General features: G+C 50.0%; 1 protein-coding gene across 2 annotated transcripts in view; it reads right to left on the reverse strand.

The window, feature by feature from the left end:
• LOC115660507 (dual specificity protein phosphatase 22-A-like) overlaps positions 1-14,343 on the reverse strand; it is a 45,000-nt gene that overhangs the window by 18,290 nt on the left and 12,367 nt on the right. For both annotated transcript variants that reach the window (XM_030581979.1, XM_030581980.1), the window contains exons 4-5: positions 11,571-11,653; positions 2,814-2,863 (exon numbers count right to left, since the gene is read on the reverse strand). In XM_030581979.1, coding sequence (XP_030437839.1) covers positions 2,814-2,863; positions 11,571-11,653 — 133 coding nt within the window. The remainder of the gene's footprint in view (positions 1-2,813; positions 2,864-11,570; positions 11,654-14,343) is intronic.

The following is a 14,343-nucleotide window of genomic DNA, read 5'->3' on the forward strand; positions in this document are numbered from 1 at the left end:
AGTGGGGTGAGAAGGAGCGAAGCAAGACAGAAAGGATTTGTGGGTAAGGAGAGAACTCCCATCCCAAAGATGGGCCTGCACTGCTCCTCCCACTCATGCACCAGAGAGAACGGAACAGACCATTACTAGGTCTGTACATTACTAGGTCTGATGCAGAAAGTCACTACTCCACTCCATCTCCCTGGGGTTATAACGCTGCAGCAGTTCCTAGAAGGCAGGCTCCAGAGTGGCTGGAGGGTAACACCCCTTCACGCTCCCTCACCAGTACATTCCTTCCAAGCACTGCAGCACAAATGAGGAGCTGTAATCAGCTCTGCCCCCAGCCATATCTTACCTGGGAAGAGGGTTTTGCCGTGTGGAAGCAGCTGCATGGACCTCAGAGCGTGGGGGGGGGTGGTTTTACTAAATCTGCCAGGCTGACTGAGGGCAATCATGCATGCATGTAAAAGCAGTAGCACCTCAGCAAAACGTAGTATTGCAGAGTACAGCACCGTGTGCTGGGGTGACAGGATTCCTGACATGTGTCCATTAGGCACTGCACTGAGAACCCCTCAGAATAATCTCACATAGGCCACTGAGCTGCCATTATATGCCAACAAGAAGCCTCTGGTCTCTTCTACTGCAAAATGGGCTCTATCATAAAATCTCAGCATGCTGCTTGGAGGAGCACTCTCTCAGTCTGCCTACCTTTGGAAGGGGTCTTCCCCTACCCAGCCTGACACACTCCTTGTTGTTGGAGATATGACCCCACCCTCCTGTCCATTGCCACTAAGTGAGTGGGGAAGAACAAGAGAAATGCACATGCACCTATCCATACACACAGAGATGACAATGCCTAGCTCTTAGCTAGCCCATCTGTTCAGGAGATCTCAAAGCGCTTTGCAAAGGAGGTCAGGATCATCATCCCCATTTTACAGATGGGGAAACTGAGGCACAGAGAGGGGAAATGTCTTCTCTGAAATCATGTGGCAGAGCCAGGCATAGAAGCCAGTCTAGTGCTCTACTTACTTCAGCACACTGCCTCCCATTGTAGCCATTTATTCCTAAGCAAAGGGTAAGAATAAATGGTCAGTTTTCAGAAAGAAGAGAGGTAAATAGAGGTGTCTCCCAGGTGTCTGTACTGGGACCAGTTCTATTCAACATATTTATAAATGATCTGGATACTGGGACCAGTTCTATTCAACATATTTATAAATGATCTGGAAAAGGGTGTAAGAAGTGAGGTGGCAAAATTTGCAGATGATAACTATCTTGAATAATTTTGTAAGTCCCAGGCAGACTGCGAAGAGCTGCAAAGGGATCTCTCAAAACTAGGTGACTGGGCAACAAAATGGCAGATGAAATTCAATGTGGATAAATGCATATTGGAATGCATAATCCCACCTATCCATACAAAATGATGGGGTCTAAATTAGCTGTTACCCCTTAAGAAAGAGATTTTGGAGTCATTGTGGATAGTTCTCCGAAAACATCCACTGAATGTGCAGCAGCAGTCAAAAAAGCGAACAGAATGTTGGGAATCATTAAAGGGAAAGATAAAAAAAGACAGAAAATAGCATATTGCCTCTATATAAATCCATAGTATGCCAACATCTTGAATACTGCATGCAGATGTGGTTGCCCGATCTCAAAAAAGATATATTGGAATTTGAAAAGGTTCAGACAAGGACAACAAAAATGATTAGGGATATGGAATGGCTTCTATATGAGGAGAGAGTAATAAGACTGGTGTGGAGAAAATAAATAAGGAAGTGTTATTTACTCCTTCTCATAACACAAAAACTAGCGGTCACCCAATGAAATTAATAGGCAGCAAAACGAAGTACTAATAGACAAACAAAAGGAAGTATTTCTTCACACAACACACAGTCAACCTGTGGAACTCCTTGCCAGAGGATGTTGTGAAGGCCAAGACTATAACAGGGTTCAAAAAAGAATTAGATACATTCATGGAGGATAGGTCCATCAATGGCTATTAGCCAGGATGGTTTCCTTAGTCTCTGTTTGCCAGAAGCTGGGAATGGATCACTTTATGATTACCTGTTCTGTTCATTCCCTCTGAAGCACCTGGCACTGGCCACTGTGGGAAGACAGAATACTGGGCTAGATGGACCTTTGGTCTGACCCAGTGTGGCCGTTCTTATGTTTTTATGTATCTATGTGTATATACACACACACACACACACAAACAGACCTGGTCAACTTGTTTCCAATGGTTGTACTCAGTGTCCAATAAAAGATATTACTTCACCCACCCTGTATCTCCAGTATCCAAGGGGGCATTTGCATTTTTAAAAATGGCCTTTTTTCAGAAACAATATTTTTTGACAAAAAATTGTCTACTTGGTCAGATTTTAGAGGGAGGGGTTTTGTGGAAAATGTGCCTTTTTTCAATGTTTCTTTTAGAGTCAGCGTTGAAAACATTATCCCAATACTTATCGACACTTGTTTGTGCAAAGTTTTGACAATTATTTCAGGAACGTTTCCAAGGAAAGTTTGGAGGGAAAAATGGGGGGAAAATGGCAATTAAAAAATACAAGCGAATGAAAAATGGATCCATTTCAAATCCTTTGACACAAAATCAACTTGGAAATCTTGAGGGAAATGAGTTTGCCATTTTTTGACTAGCTCTGCACACATGTACATATAGATCAAATCTAGAAATGTTATTAATATGCAGGCTGTCTTTAAGCTCAGCAATGATCAAAAGATTGTCCCAGCAATGAAGGGGTGATCATTAGAATTTGAACTTTCATTCACTGAAAACTGACAATTTGCTGCCCATGTAGGTTAAAGGCTTGGAAAGAACTTACAGGTTTTGACTGGACGAATCTGACACGGATATACAGAGGTAGGTCATATCCTGAAACAGAAGAAAGGAGACAACATTAAAATGCCTTCAACAAGCTTGTAACCAGAAATCTCCAACCCCTATGATCGTCTTAAACCCCCCACCCCACACTGTTCTTTCAGCTTCACCCATGTGACATTGTTAAACCAGGTGCCAGCTCTTGCCAAATCTGTAGGCATCAGCTGAGCACTGACAAATTTATAGCTGGAAACCAGAACAGTTCACCTATATGTTAATATTGCTCAAGATATATGTCAGACTTGTAAGGATGTGTTTAGTCTCTATAAAATGCTTGTAAATTGCTTCCTGTGTTAATCTCATTTGGAATGGCTGGATTCCAAGCTACCAGGTAAAATATGTTTGTTTTATAATTGTAAAAATGCCTGCTCTGAACTTGTGAACTCAGACGGGAAGAGTGGCTCCCCCCCGCCCCGCCCATCTAGAAGGATTATCAAAATTAGGTGGGCCATCCTAGAAAAAAGGCTTTGCTGACTGCCCCTTGCACCCATGGGGAACTAGGTGCAGAAGGCCTCATCCCATGGGTTTGAATGCTGGAAGAGGGAAATAAAGATAGCTGACATGAAGATTTTTCATCTCTTTGCTGTTTGGACTCTTACAAGGGCTGGAGCTAAGAAACAAAAAGCAGAGATCCCCAGGATCAACTTGGATTAGCCCTGAAAAGACACTCAATGCGGACAGATTACTACATCTCTGTCGCTTTTGGAACCATATACTGCAACTCATTTGCACGTATCTCTTGCCTCCTTTAACCTGTAAATAATGCTCCCATTTGTTTTTCCCTAGTTACTAAATTCTTAATTAGTTTGCCATAGGATTGACTACCAGTGTTGTCTCTGGTGGGAGGTCTAAGGTACAAATTGATCTGGGGTAAGTGACTGGTCTCTTGGGACTGAGAGCAACCTCAATCTTTTGTGATTTTCTGGTGTGACAATTTATCACCAAGTGCAACTTGCCTAGGTGGCAAGATAGACCGGCGTGCCCAAGGGGGCTGTCTGTCACTCCATAGTAAGATTGTTACAGGGATCCAGGAGGTCACATTTGTTATCAGATTGATGAAATCTAATTATAGAGCACAGCGCCAGTTTGGGGTGTTTGCCCTGCTTTTGACAGTCTGCCCTGAGGCTGGCACTCACGGTCGTGAGCCACTCCAGACTGCGTGACAACCAGCTGGGGATGAAATCCCAGCCCTGTTGAAGTCAAAGGCCTCAGCAAAAGGCTGGCCACACAAAATCCAGGATGGAATATGGGTAAAAGTTCCCCAAAGGAGGATGGGAAAATATCACTGAATTTCCTGGCTTAATCAAGTTTGTGGATTCTGGATGATTTACAACATGCTTTTCAGACAACCCCAGCCCCTATCCAGACGGGTGAAAGGAGTTATTAAGGGTAGTATCCGCTATGTGCCAGGCACTTTCCGAGCACTTAAGGACAGCCGTTGCACCAAGGGGCTCACAATGTAATCATACTAAAACCCAGCAGCCATATTTAAAACACATGGTGGGATCCTGGCCCCATGGAATCTAATGAGAGTTTTACCATTAACATCATCATGTCCCCAGGATTTCATCCACTGTACCTGCTTAACATATAATCTGTCTAGCTAGCCCCATCCTGGTCCCAGTGAGGACGGGCTTTTTTTTTTCTTAAAGTGGTCACCGTTCTATGGATAGTACCCACAATAAAGTGAAACTCACATGGCGCAGCCGAGGCATGAGCTCCGGAGCGCTTGTGATTCCCACGGTGAAGCTACTGCAAACATATGAGAATCTCACAAGCCCATATTTAGGGGTCCTCGTTACAACACAGTTTTCCCTGACCCAGTTGCAACATGGTTCCCTCTTTTGCTGCAAATGAGACTTCAACCACATGCTGAGACCACGCTAAAGCCAAGTATTTGGCCCAGTTCATGAACATGGTTAGAACACAGATAGTTCCCACCTATTCCTCAATGTGGAAGCATGCTGTATTAAAGCTGGGGGAGGATGTGTTGTAACTAGTTCGCCTGCCATGGAGCTAGTTGTCATGGAGATGGGGGCCTCACCTGGATTAGGAAGATGGTGTGTAAACACGTACATGTGAAATCACTCGGCCTGCTGCACTGTGGGAGGAGGGTGGGGGTGTTAAATTTACTTCTCTTCTTTCAAACAATGCTTCCCAGATCCTCCCAGCACAGCACCAAAATTAGAAAGTGGGATGTTTTTAAGGCTCCCGCTCCACAGGAAAGTGGATGAGAATCCTGCCAGACAGCGTTTGAGCAGGTGAACACCAGCTTGGTGCAGTTCTCCTTCAATCTCTTTGCTGTGCGTCTGTGATCAGCGGCACTGGACTTTTCAATAAAAACGACCCGTAAGCAAGTAGGGCTAGGAGTGAAGTGGGACCTCACTGTGCTACAAACACACAAGGTCCTGGGACCAAACGTCTGAAACAGGGACCATCGATTCACAGACCATCTGGTCAGACCTGCACAACACGCCTGGGCGGCATATGAGCCCCCACTTAGGGGAGCCTAGTCCCCAGCTCTGCCCCTTCCACCTGAGACCCTACCCCACCTTGTCCCTTCCGCCCCGCCTGAGCCCCCCACCACAGCCAGAGGACCCCCAGCCAAGCCGCCCTGAGCTGCCAGCCAGCCCACCCCAGCCATGCCGGCCAGCCCAAACACCAGCCCACCTGCCCGAGCTGCCCTGAACCCCAGGCCACCAGCTGGAGCTGAGCTTGTGCTGGCTTCAGGGGGAGACGCGGAGTGAGGGCAGGGCCACGGCCTGGGTTTGGGGAGGCTTAGCCTATTATACCCACCGCCCATGAGAACACGGGCCACAGAACCTTCCCACACAGCCCCTCTCATCAACTTCTGTTACACGGGACGAGCCCAGCAGAGACACAACCCCGCCCTGCACACGTGGCCCTCGTGGTAACACTACCCCGGTCTCTGTCCACCCTGTGCATACCTCACGATACGCTGCAGAGAACCAGCGCTCACTCCTAGGGCTGTAGATCATTCTCCGCCTTCTCCTGAGACTCTCCTCCCTTCCTAGCACGGTTGAGTCCGGCCCCCCACATAACTCAGGTTGGATGGGATTTGGGGACCCGAGTCTGTTGTTTGGCTTGTGAAGGAAACTCAAACCTCGAGCAGCCTGTGTCTGCCCCCTCCTGGCTGTGGTGATGAAGTAGCTCAGGCCTCTGTCCCTGTGACCCTAGTGTCCAAGATCTGCAAGGATGGGAATCCCCTCCTGGGCACTGCTCCCACACTGAACCCAGGCCCGTGGGATTTCCAACAAGACCGTGTATAAACCAGCCCACAGGGCACATATCCCACTGTGACTGCCGTGCGAGCACACACTAGAAGCCAGAATTCCCACTGCCCTGTCACACAAAGTCCCTGGAAGCCAATGATCTGGCGGCGCTTGTTACCCCTAAGCTCATCTATTCTTCTAGCCCTCCCACTCCCATAGAGGAGGCACGTTGAGTCTCTCAGCAGGGCCTAACCTCTCCGCCCCGGCCTGGGCTTACATGGGGGCCGTCTTCAGCTTAGCAGGCCATTCTGATGCTCTGTTCTATAGGAGACGCCTGTGCAAGGCGCTCACCTATAAAGTGCCGGGCTCAGGCCTCTCCTGAGCTCCAGCGACAGGGAGTTCTGCAGGCCAGAGCCCTCTGGCAAGAAGGGGGTGCGCTGGCTGCAGCCAGGCCATGGGTTTGCACAGCCAGCAAACCTCACCTGGAAATGATGGATGGGGAATGAACAGTGACCTGCCCCCCAGACGATGCTGTTGCTGATGCTCCCCAAGGGTGTGTGACTCTCGGGAGCGATGACTCAGATGGGCCGTGGGGATTTGAGACCCACATCTCCCATTGGCAAGAGCAGGACAGAGCCCCTGCACTGCATGTTGCTGAGGACATGATAGGAAACAGGGTCCAGTCTTAAGGACGGGCCAGGACTGAGTGGCCGACTGCCGGGAGCTGCTCTGCCTGGTCAGTTATGGAGAGGTTTCCCCTGGGACTCAACACCCTCCTCGCCCTGCCCCTCTGCAGCCTGCATGGCTTTCTCAGCCCTATCTCTAGTATGCAGGCTGCCCAAAGGAGTGTGCAGCATCTGAACCTGTGCCACAACTGGGACAAGCACCTGGCCCTTACTCCCTCTCCCCCCACCGCCTGGAGAGCGCTTCAGTGCATCACTGTAGCATGGGGCTTTAAACTCGCTGGCTAAGACTATCCCCATCACCTGGAGCGCCTGGGCTGTCCCGGCCACATCAGGCAGCACCAACAGCACTGCCAGGGGAGCTCCCCTCCATTGGTGTCATGCTGTTTAGGAAAGAGTGGGTCTTAGTCCTCCTGAAGGGATAGTCCACATCAGACTTAAGCCCAGATTTTAAAGGTATCCAGCCACTGCTGCACTCAGCGTCCCAACCTCTGGTTTAGGAGCCAAAATCTCATTTTCAAAAGGGTTTTAAGCAACACCTACATATTAAAACTTTGGGTCCAAACTCCGTATGTCCAAGAGTAGAGGTTTTTAGTGCTGAAGGCCCTGGATTCACATTCCCACTGTCAGTTCAAGCAGGGCCAGTTCTAGCTGCTCGTTGCCTGGTCGGAGACAATGGAGGAGACTGGGACCACTTCACTGCTGGGAAAGTGGGTCGAGTCAGCTGGTACATGTGGAATCTCGGAGAGTCTCTTCACACACACACACCCTGAGACATGTTCTCATGGCATTATGGGTAGCACACTCTCAGTCTAAAAGGAAAGCAGTTCCTCACTCGCCCTAACCTCAGAGGTCTTCTGCAAGGATGCGCATCTCCTCCACATGAGTTCATCTCACCTGTGCAGCTCAGGCCCTGTGGAAGACCCTCACCCTGTGTGATGGTTGGACAAGACATAGCCAGTGATTTGAGAAATCAGTAAACATGGAGATGTGAAAAGGCGGGGGCTAGAGCAAGGCACAACGGGGGCAGCTGCTGCACAATCTCCCATAAACATGGTCCTCAACAAGACCACTTTTGTAGGGTGAGCACAGCCAATGCCAAGAGTGGGGTATCCTCCTGTCTCCAGCAGCACAAACATTCATTGAGACCCAGCTCTGGATGGAAAGTTCCTCGCTGCTGTGATCTTGGATGGATTGGGCCTAACAAATGGTCTGTCTGAAGGAGGTGCAGGGGCCTTTGAATGGGAGATGAAGCTTTCCACTACCAGGTCATCAGCAGAGACAGGCAGCTGATAGCACAGTCACTCTGGGAAAGCAGTTTGGTGGTACTCAGTCCAGTCTCTAGAGTGGCAGCTGTCCAGATCTCAAAGGTTACCTTCATGGGCAGCACCCTGCTGGCTTTCTACACTAAGAGGCCAAGGTTCAAATGAGCTACAGGCTGAATTACCCACCTTTGTCCCGTTAGCGATGGCCCCCGCAGGTGAAGGGAAGCCTGCAGTGCCCTGGCCCATGCTGTACCGATCAATACTGCTACGGGTGGGGATTATGAAGGCCGTGTCTTGGGCTGGGATCCGCTGGCAGATTTAGGCCAAAGAACAAATCAGACAGTCCATCTCTGGGGAATCTCTCTCTCTCTCCCTCTCTCGCTCTGCCTGTGCATCTGCAAGAACTCTGCTCCTTTTCAGCTTGGCCTTCTCATGGGAAAAGCCATTTCGGGATCCACCTCTCAGACTGTAAGAGGCAGAGGAGGCTACTCAGGGATCTCCTTGTGCTCTCCTCTACTGTCCCCCTTGGAGCAGAGTTATACTGCTCTGTCTCTCCTCTCTAGATATTTATGCTGTGCCCATCACCTTGGTGTTTGGTTGCCATCAGAAGTGTTGATCCCCAGTGCTGGGTGTTTCCTTTCAGAGCTTCTCAATGTTCCTGCATGCATCTGCGCGCACACACACACACGCGCACATGCACGCGCACACACGCTCTCTCTCTCTCTCTCTCATCTCATTTTGGAAGAACTTCCGGAGGAGCTGGAAAGGCCCTTCCCTAAGCCCTTTGCATAGCGTGAGAATCCACCTCTAGCACAACTGAGAGACTCCAAACTAATTTGGAGAAAAGGGGTTTGGTGGTTTCCTCATCCGTACACATCACCAAACCACTGTCTGCTCTGCCACGGACTGGCAGCTGCTGCCAAAGAGCTGAAGGAAACTGAGGTGCATTGGCACTGTGGGTTGTGGGGGGAAAACCCAGGCCTGGACAGACGGGGGGGCTGCAAGTCAGGAATGGGGTGCATTGACAGAGCTGTGACACCAGTGGACTGTCAGAATTGCAGGGGATGCAGGAGGGGAGTGAAGGGGGAGAGCATTGCTCAGGGGTGAGGTGCACTGGCAGTGCCAGGTTGCGAGCAGCCTTGGAATAACACACGGTGCTGCAGCTCGTGGTTGAGACCCATTGACAGGGCCATGCAGCTGCAGCTTGCCTGGTACCTGTTGGCCTCATGCCAGAGCACCCAGTCCATCAACAAAACTAAGCAATCAACTGCACCAAAAACGTATTGGCTGGGACATGCAGCTTCCCAGCAGCCAGGGGAGCCGCACTGCAAACAGTCTCCAGCCCAGAAGATCATCTAGCTCCTCGGTGCTTCTTGCCAGCAGATCCCCTCTTCCCACACACCCCGGGATTAACTGCTACTCTGCTAGCTGTTTCCTTTGCCATGCTGGAGACAGGTCCCCCAGCCCGAGGAGGGAAGATGACAGCACTGCTGCCTGTCTGGGAACAGCACTGGGGTTTGCGGTTCCCTGCCTGGCTCTGTGATTGACACATTGCTCAACCCACCATGCTTTTCCGGTTCCCCTTTTCCTCTGGCCCCACGTGCTCAAACGTGTTGTAAGCTCTCGCTGTGGTTCGCCACCCGTCTGGCGTGGCCATGCTCTGGCAGAGACAGCTCCCAGGCAGCTGCTGCTCCCCCTGCTCCCGCAGCCGTTTCTACATCTTTGATTTTACCCCACAAATTACTCAATGGCCCTTCACGAGGAAAACGTTCCCGCTGTTGTTTCTCTTTGTAATCCTCCTGGGCAGGAGGAAGGTCCAGTAGTGCAGGCTCAGTGCTGCTGGGACAATCCCAAGATCCTCCGCGACCGCACATGGCCACACAGGGCTTCACAGCCATCAGCAGGGATCAAGCCTTCCACTCCAAAGACACCAGACCTCTGCCATTAGAGCTGCTATTGCTACCATTAAACGGCGCACAGGAAAATGCCCTTTGACCTTTCGCCCTCACCGAGTTTCCCCAGGAACAGGAGATGTCATTTGAACAGCAATGCTGGTGTTCAGAATAGCCGCTGAGCAACTCAGGTTACCATGCCAGCCCATGCGGTTAGCAGAAGGTCCTGCCTGCACTGCGATACGGACTGAGCCTACTCTCTGCCCAAGAGGAGGTGGAAGACTAACAGCATAGTGGCCCAGCAGGGAGAAAGCATGGTCCAGTGGGTAGTGCAATGGACTAGGCCTCCAGAAACCTGGAGTTTCTTCTTAGCTCTGACACTTACCTGCTGGATGACCTTTGGCAAGTCACCTTCCATTTCTGTGCCTCAGTTGCCCCTCCAACCCTTTATCTGTTTTGCCCTGCAAGCTCTTCTGAGCAGTCACTGTCTCTGGCTAAGTGTGTGTACAGCACCAAGCACAATGGGGCCCTCATCTCGCACGAGGGAAATAATCACAACAACAGTCGCTGGAAGGAAATGACTAGCAGATAGGGGCGTGGGGAGCACAAGCACAGAGGGCCAGGAAGCTGCAGAAACTGAGAGGCACAAGACATGCAAGGATTTTTCTTGTCAGCTAAATGTATCCCCATCCAGCAGAACCATGGTCCCCCCAGAAGCAGCAGGCCTGGGTACGAAGTTCACACACATTTGTGTTCCTATCCACTAGAGGGCAATAGTGCACTTACACAACAGCAGGTGCTGCAGAAGGGCCTGAAGATATGGGGCTGGCTAAGTGGGATCTGGGTTTCCTCCGGATTACTTTTTCACTCTAACCTGCTATTTTCCACCATGCAATTCTACCCTCACCTTACTCCCACCAGGAATCCGAGCCCTGGAAAGGAGGGCAAGCCACTCCTATATACCCACATATCTGAGATTTGACCTCTCATCTCAATGACACCCAAAGGGCTGGTGTCCAAAACTCCCCCCACTCCCATCACCAGCATCTGGGGAGTGTGTCTGGGATTAACTCTACCAGACAACGGCCAGGCACCCAGTACCTGCCCCGCCCATCACTCTCCCCATCACGAACTCGGTTACTGAGCCCAACACAGCTGTCCACAGAGAAGTGCCCCAAGTGGCCCTGAGCCACGCCAATCTGCCCCATGTAGAGCACTTGGCAGAAGTACAAGCCTGCAATTGACAAAGGCCTGGATTCAAGCTTGTGTGTGTACCAAGCTATTTGCACACAGGCCAGGATCCCAAAGGAAGAACACTCGCGTCACCCACAAATGGCTGCAACGTGCCCTCCCGCAGGCACGGCTCCTTCTCTGGCCAGGGAGAAGCCTTGTAACACTGCACAGAGCTGGGGTGCCCTCTGGTGGCCCTGTCTACGCCTCACTGGTATTATAGCAGCAGAGCTTCATCGAGAGATCTCAAAGCACTTCAGAGACATCAGCAAACTGAGCTGCACAGTCCCGGCTATGGGAAGCATTATTATCCCCACTTGATAACAGCAAGGCTCACCTCTCACATTTCCCTCCTTCCCATCTCCCCAGGCTGCAGCGGTGAATGCACCCCTACTCACCTCCAGCACAGGTCTGGCGTTGTTATGCACAGACAGGATGTGGGTGACCCTGTTCTTTGTCAAATTTTCTCGGTCCTCAGAATCTGTAGGCAGAAAAAGTCTCATAAACACCCAACCCTCTCTTTAAAAGCTGGCCCATAAAGCATTAAGTAGTAATATTCGTTTGCAGCAGCTAAAACACACAGTAGTCTCTGGGCTAAGATCAAGGGAGTGTCAGTTTAATACACGCTAGTCTTTTCTATTACATTGACTACATTCCGCACTAGGAGGGGCAGGAAATTAACGATCCAATAGGTCTTTCCCACTGCTAACAGCTCTGATCTTATTAGAAATTAAAACTGGTCAGAACCTTGGGTTTCCTCCTCTTTCCCTGCCCCCTCCCACTCCCAGCTTCATGGAAATTTTCAACAAAAATGACACGTTTCAGAGTAGCAGCCATGTTATTCTGTATCCGCAAAAAGAACAGGGGTACTTGTGGCACCTTAGAGACTGACAAATTTATTTGAGCATAAGCTTTTGTGAGCTAGAAGAAGTGAGCTGTAGCCCACTGAAAGCTTTTGCTCAAATAAATTTGTTAGTCCCTAAGGTGCCACAAGTACTCCTGTTCTTTCAGCAAAAATGCTATTTTGTTTTGTTTAGTTTTTATGGAAATTTTCAGTGGAAAATTTTGACTTTGCCAAATATATATATTTGAACAAAAATGGCCAAAACCAATTAATCAGTTTTCAGGCAAAAAACAGTTTTGGGGCTTTTGATTTTCTGACAAATAAAAAAAAACTGAAACGCTTCTGAGAAGAGAAGACATTTTGCGGGAAAATTTTTCTTTAATTGAAAATCCAATTTTCCGTCCAAAAAAAAGTTTTGACGGAAAAATGTCATCAGCCTCCTGAGAAACGTACCTGTTTACTAGCACCATCTTGTGTTCCTAGGTATTTGAGGGACCATTCAGGGATGGGATCGTTCAACCAATCCCACAATCTTTTGAGAGTGGGAAAGGTCATGGGCTTTGTGCATTCTCATATTTAAGCAGAAGCAGCATTTGAGATGTTCTGAATCCTACAGTCACCCTTTCCCAGCCCTTTGGACACTGTGGATGCAGATACATCGTCTCCATAGTGCTTTGATATCCTTTCACTCTGGAAGATGCCAGGGCACTCAGCTTTAACGTCACACCTCCAGGGCCAGCAAGGGGGGAGGGGCAAGTGGGGCAATTTGCCCCAGGCCCTGGGCCCCGCAGGGCCCCCACGAGAGTTTTTCGGGGGCCCTGGAGTGGGGTCCTTCACTCGCTCTGGGGCCCCAGAAAACTCTCGCAGGGCCTGGGCCCCCAGGTCTTCTTCTGCTCTGGGTCTTCAGCAGCAGGGGGTCCTTCCGCCCCGGGGTGGAAGGGCCCCCCGCCCCCGAATTACCACCATAGAGGGACCTACCGCCAAAGTGTTGGGACTTCGGGGCACTTCAGTGGAGGGTCCTGGAGTGGAAGGACCCCCCGCAGCCAAATTACCGCTGAAGCGGGGCCCCCCCCGCCACAGAAGACCCTGGGCCCCCTGAATCCTCTGGGCGGCCCTGCACACCTCCACCAGCCACGTTGGTGGAGCCGAGCCATCTTGTGGCAAGCTGAAAAACTGCCAAGTCTGGAGTGCTCTTATGACTTAGATTCCCCTCTAGATCCCCTCTAGGACCCCATGGAACTGCACAAACACGCACAGAGATGTGCCCAGCCCATAGGAATTATAGCCCATTCTCCTGTTTAAAGGCAGCAGTCACTAATTCAACAAGATTTAGCCTGTAGAGAGACATAAACTGCTCCCTCTAGTGGCTACATCATGTGTCCCAAATCCTGCCCAGCCTCAGGCATCGTCACCAGCTGCTGGATTGTTCTGTGGTGCCACACACTTTCCAAACCCCATCACCATCCCCTCTTCAGTTCCCTCTGCCTGTCTCCTTCAGGCATCCCTGACACTGGGTGAGGGATAAACCCATCAGCAGCATGGGAGGTCTACAAGAAGGTCTAGAAGAACAGCTCCAAAGACAACCTACTCTATATGGGTACGACTACACTATATCTGGGAGCAGGCCACCCAGCCTGGATCCACAGACTTGCTGTGGCAGGGCTCATACTAGCGCTCTAAACATACCTGCATAGATGCTGCAGCTCAGGCTCTAATCCCAGCGCTTACACCAACTCCTTCTGTGACCTCGGGCAAGCCACTCAACTGCTCTGTGCCTCAGTTTCCCCCATTGTTAAATGGGATACTCATACTTAGTTCTCCACCTACCTCTCCGAGCAGGAGTGAGGATTAACAAGTTAATGTCAAAGGACTTTGAGAATTAAAAGTGCTGAGAAATAGAACAAACCCACACCCACCCAGGACTTTGCATCTGTCTCTCTGCTGTGCACCAGTGTCCTTCAGAACCTCACTGCTACTCCAGAGACAGCATGTTTCCTCCTGCTCTGAAAGTCTGGGTCCCTGCCACAGGAGAGTTTCCATTAGCAGCATGGGGACTCTGCCATTCATAGGCACAATTCAGATTGCATCCCGCAGAACCACAGACTACTCTCTTTATTACGATGGCTCACAGCTTTGCAATGCTTCTTTTCTCTCTCTTTAAAAATATACATTTTGCAGCTTCCCCCACCTATACATTATACACAGTGGGTAAGTCAACATTGCAGACATACCCACACTAGCATTGAGCTAATGGCCACTCAAGTATATCCCCTAGGTCCTGGATGGGCAGAATTAACCCATCTGTGCTGCCAGGCTTCAATACTATT

Source organism: Gopherus evgoodei, chromosome 12, assembly GCF_007399415.2.
Source record: "Gopherus evgoodei ecotype Sinaloan lineage chromosome 12, rGopEvg1_v1.p, whole genome shotgun sequence".
Lineage (NCBI taxonomy): Eukaryota > Metazoa > Chordata > Testudines > Testudinidae > Gopherus > Gopherus evgoodei.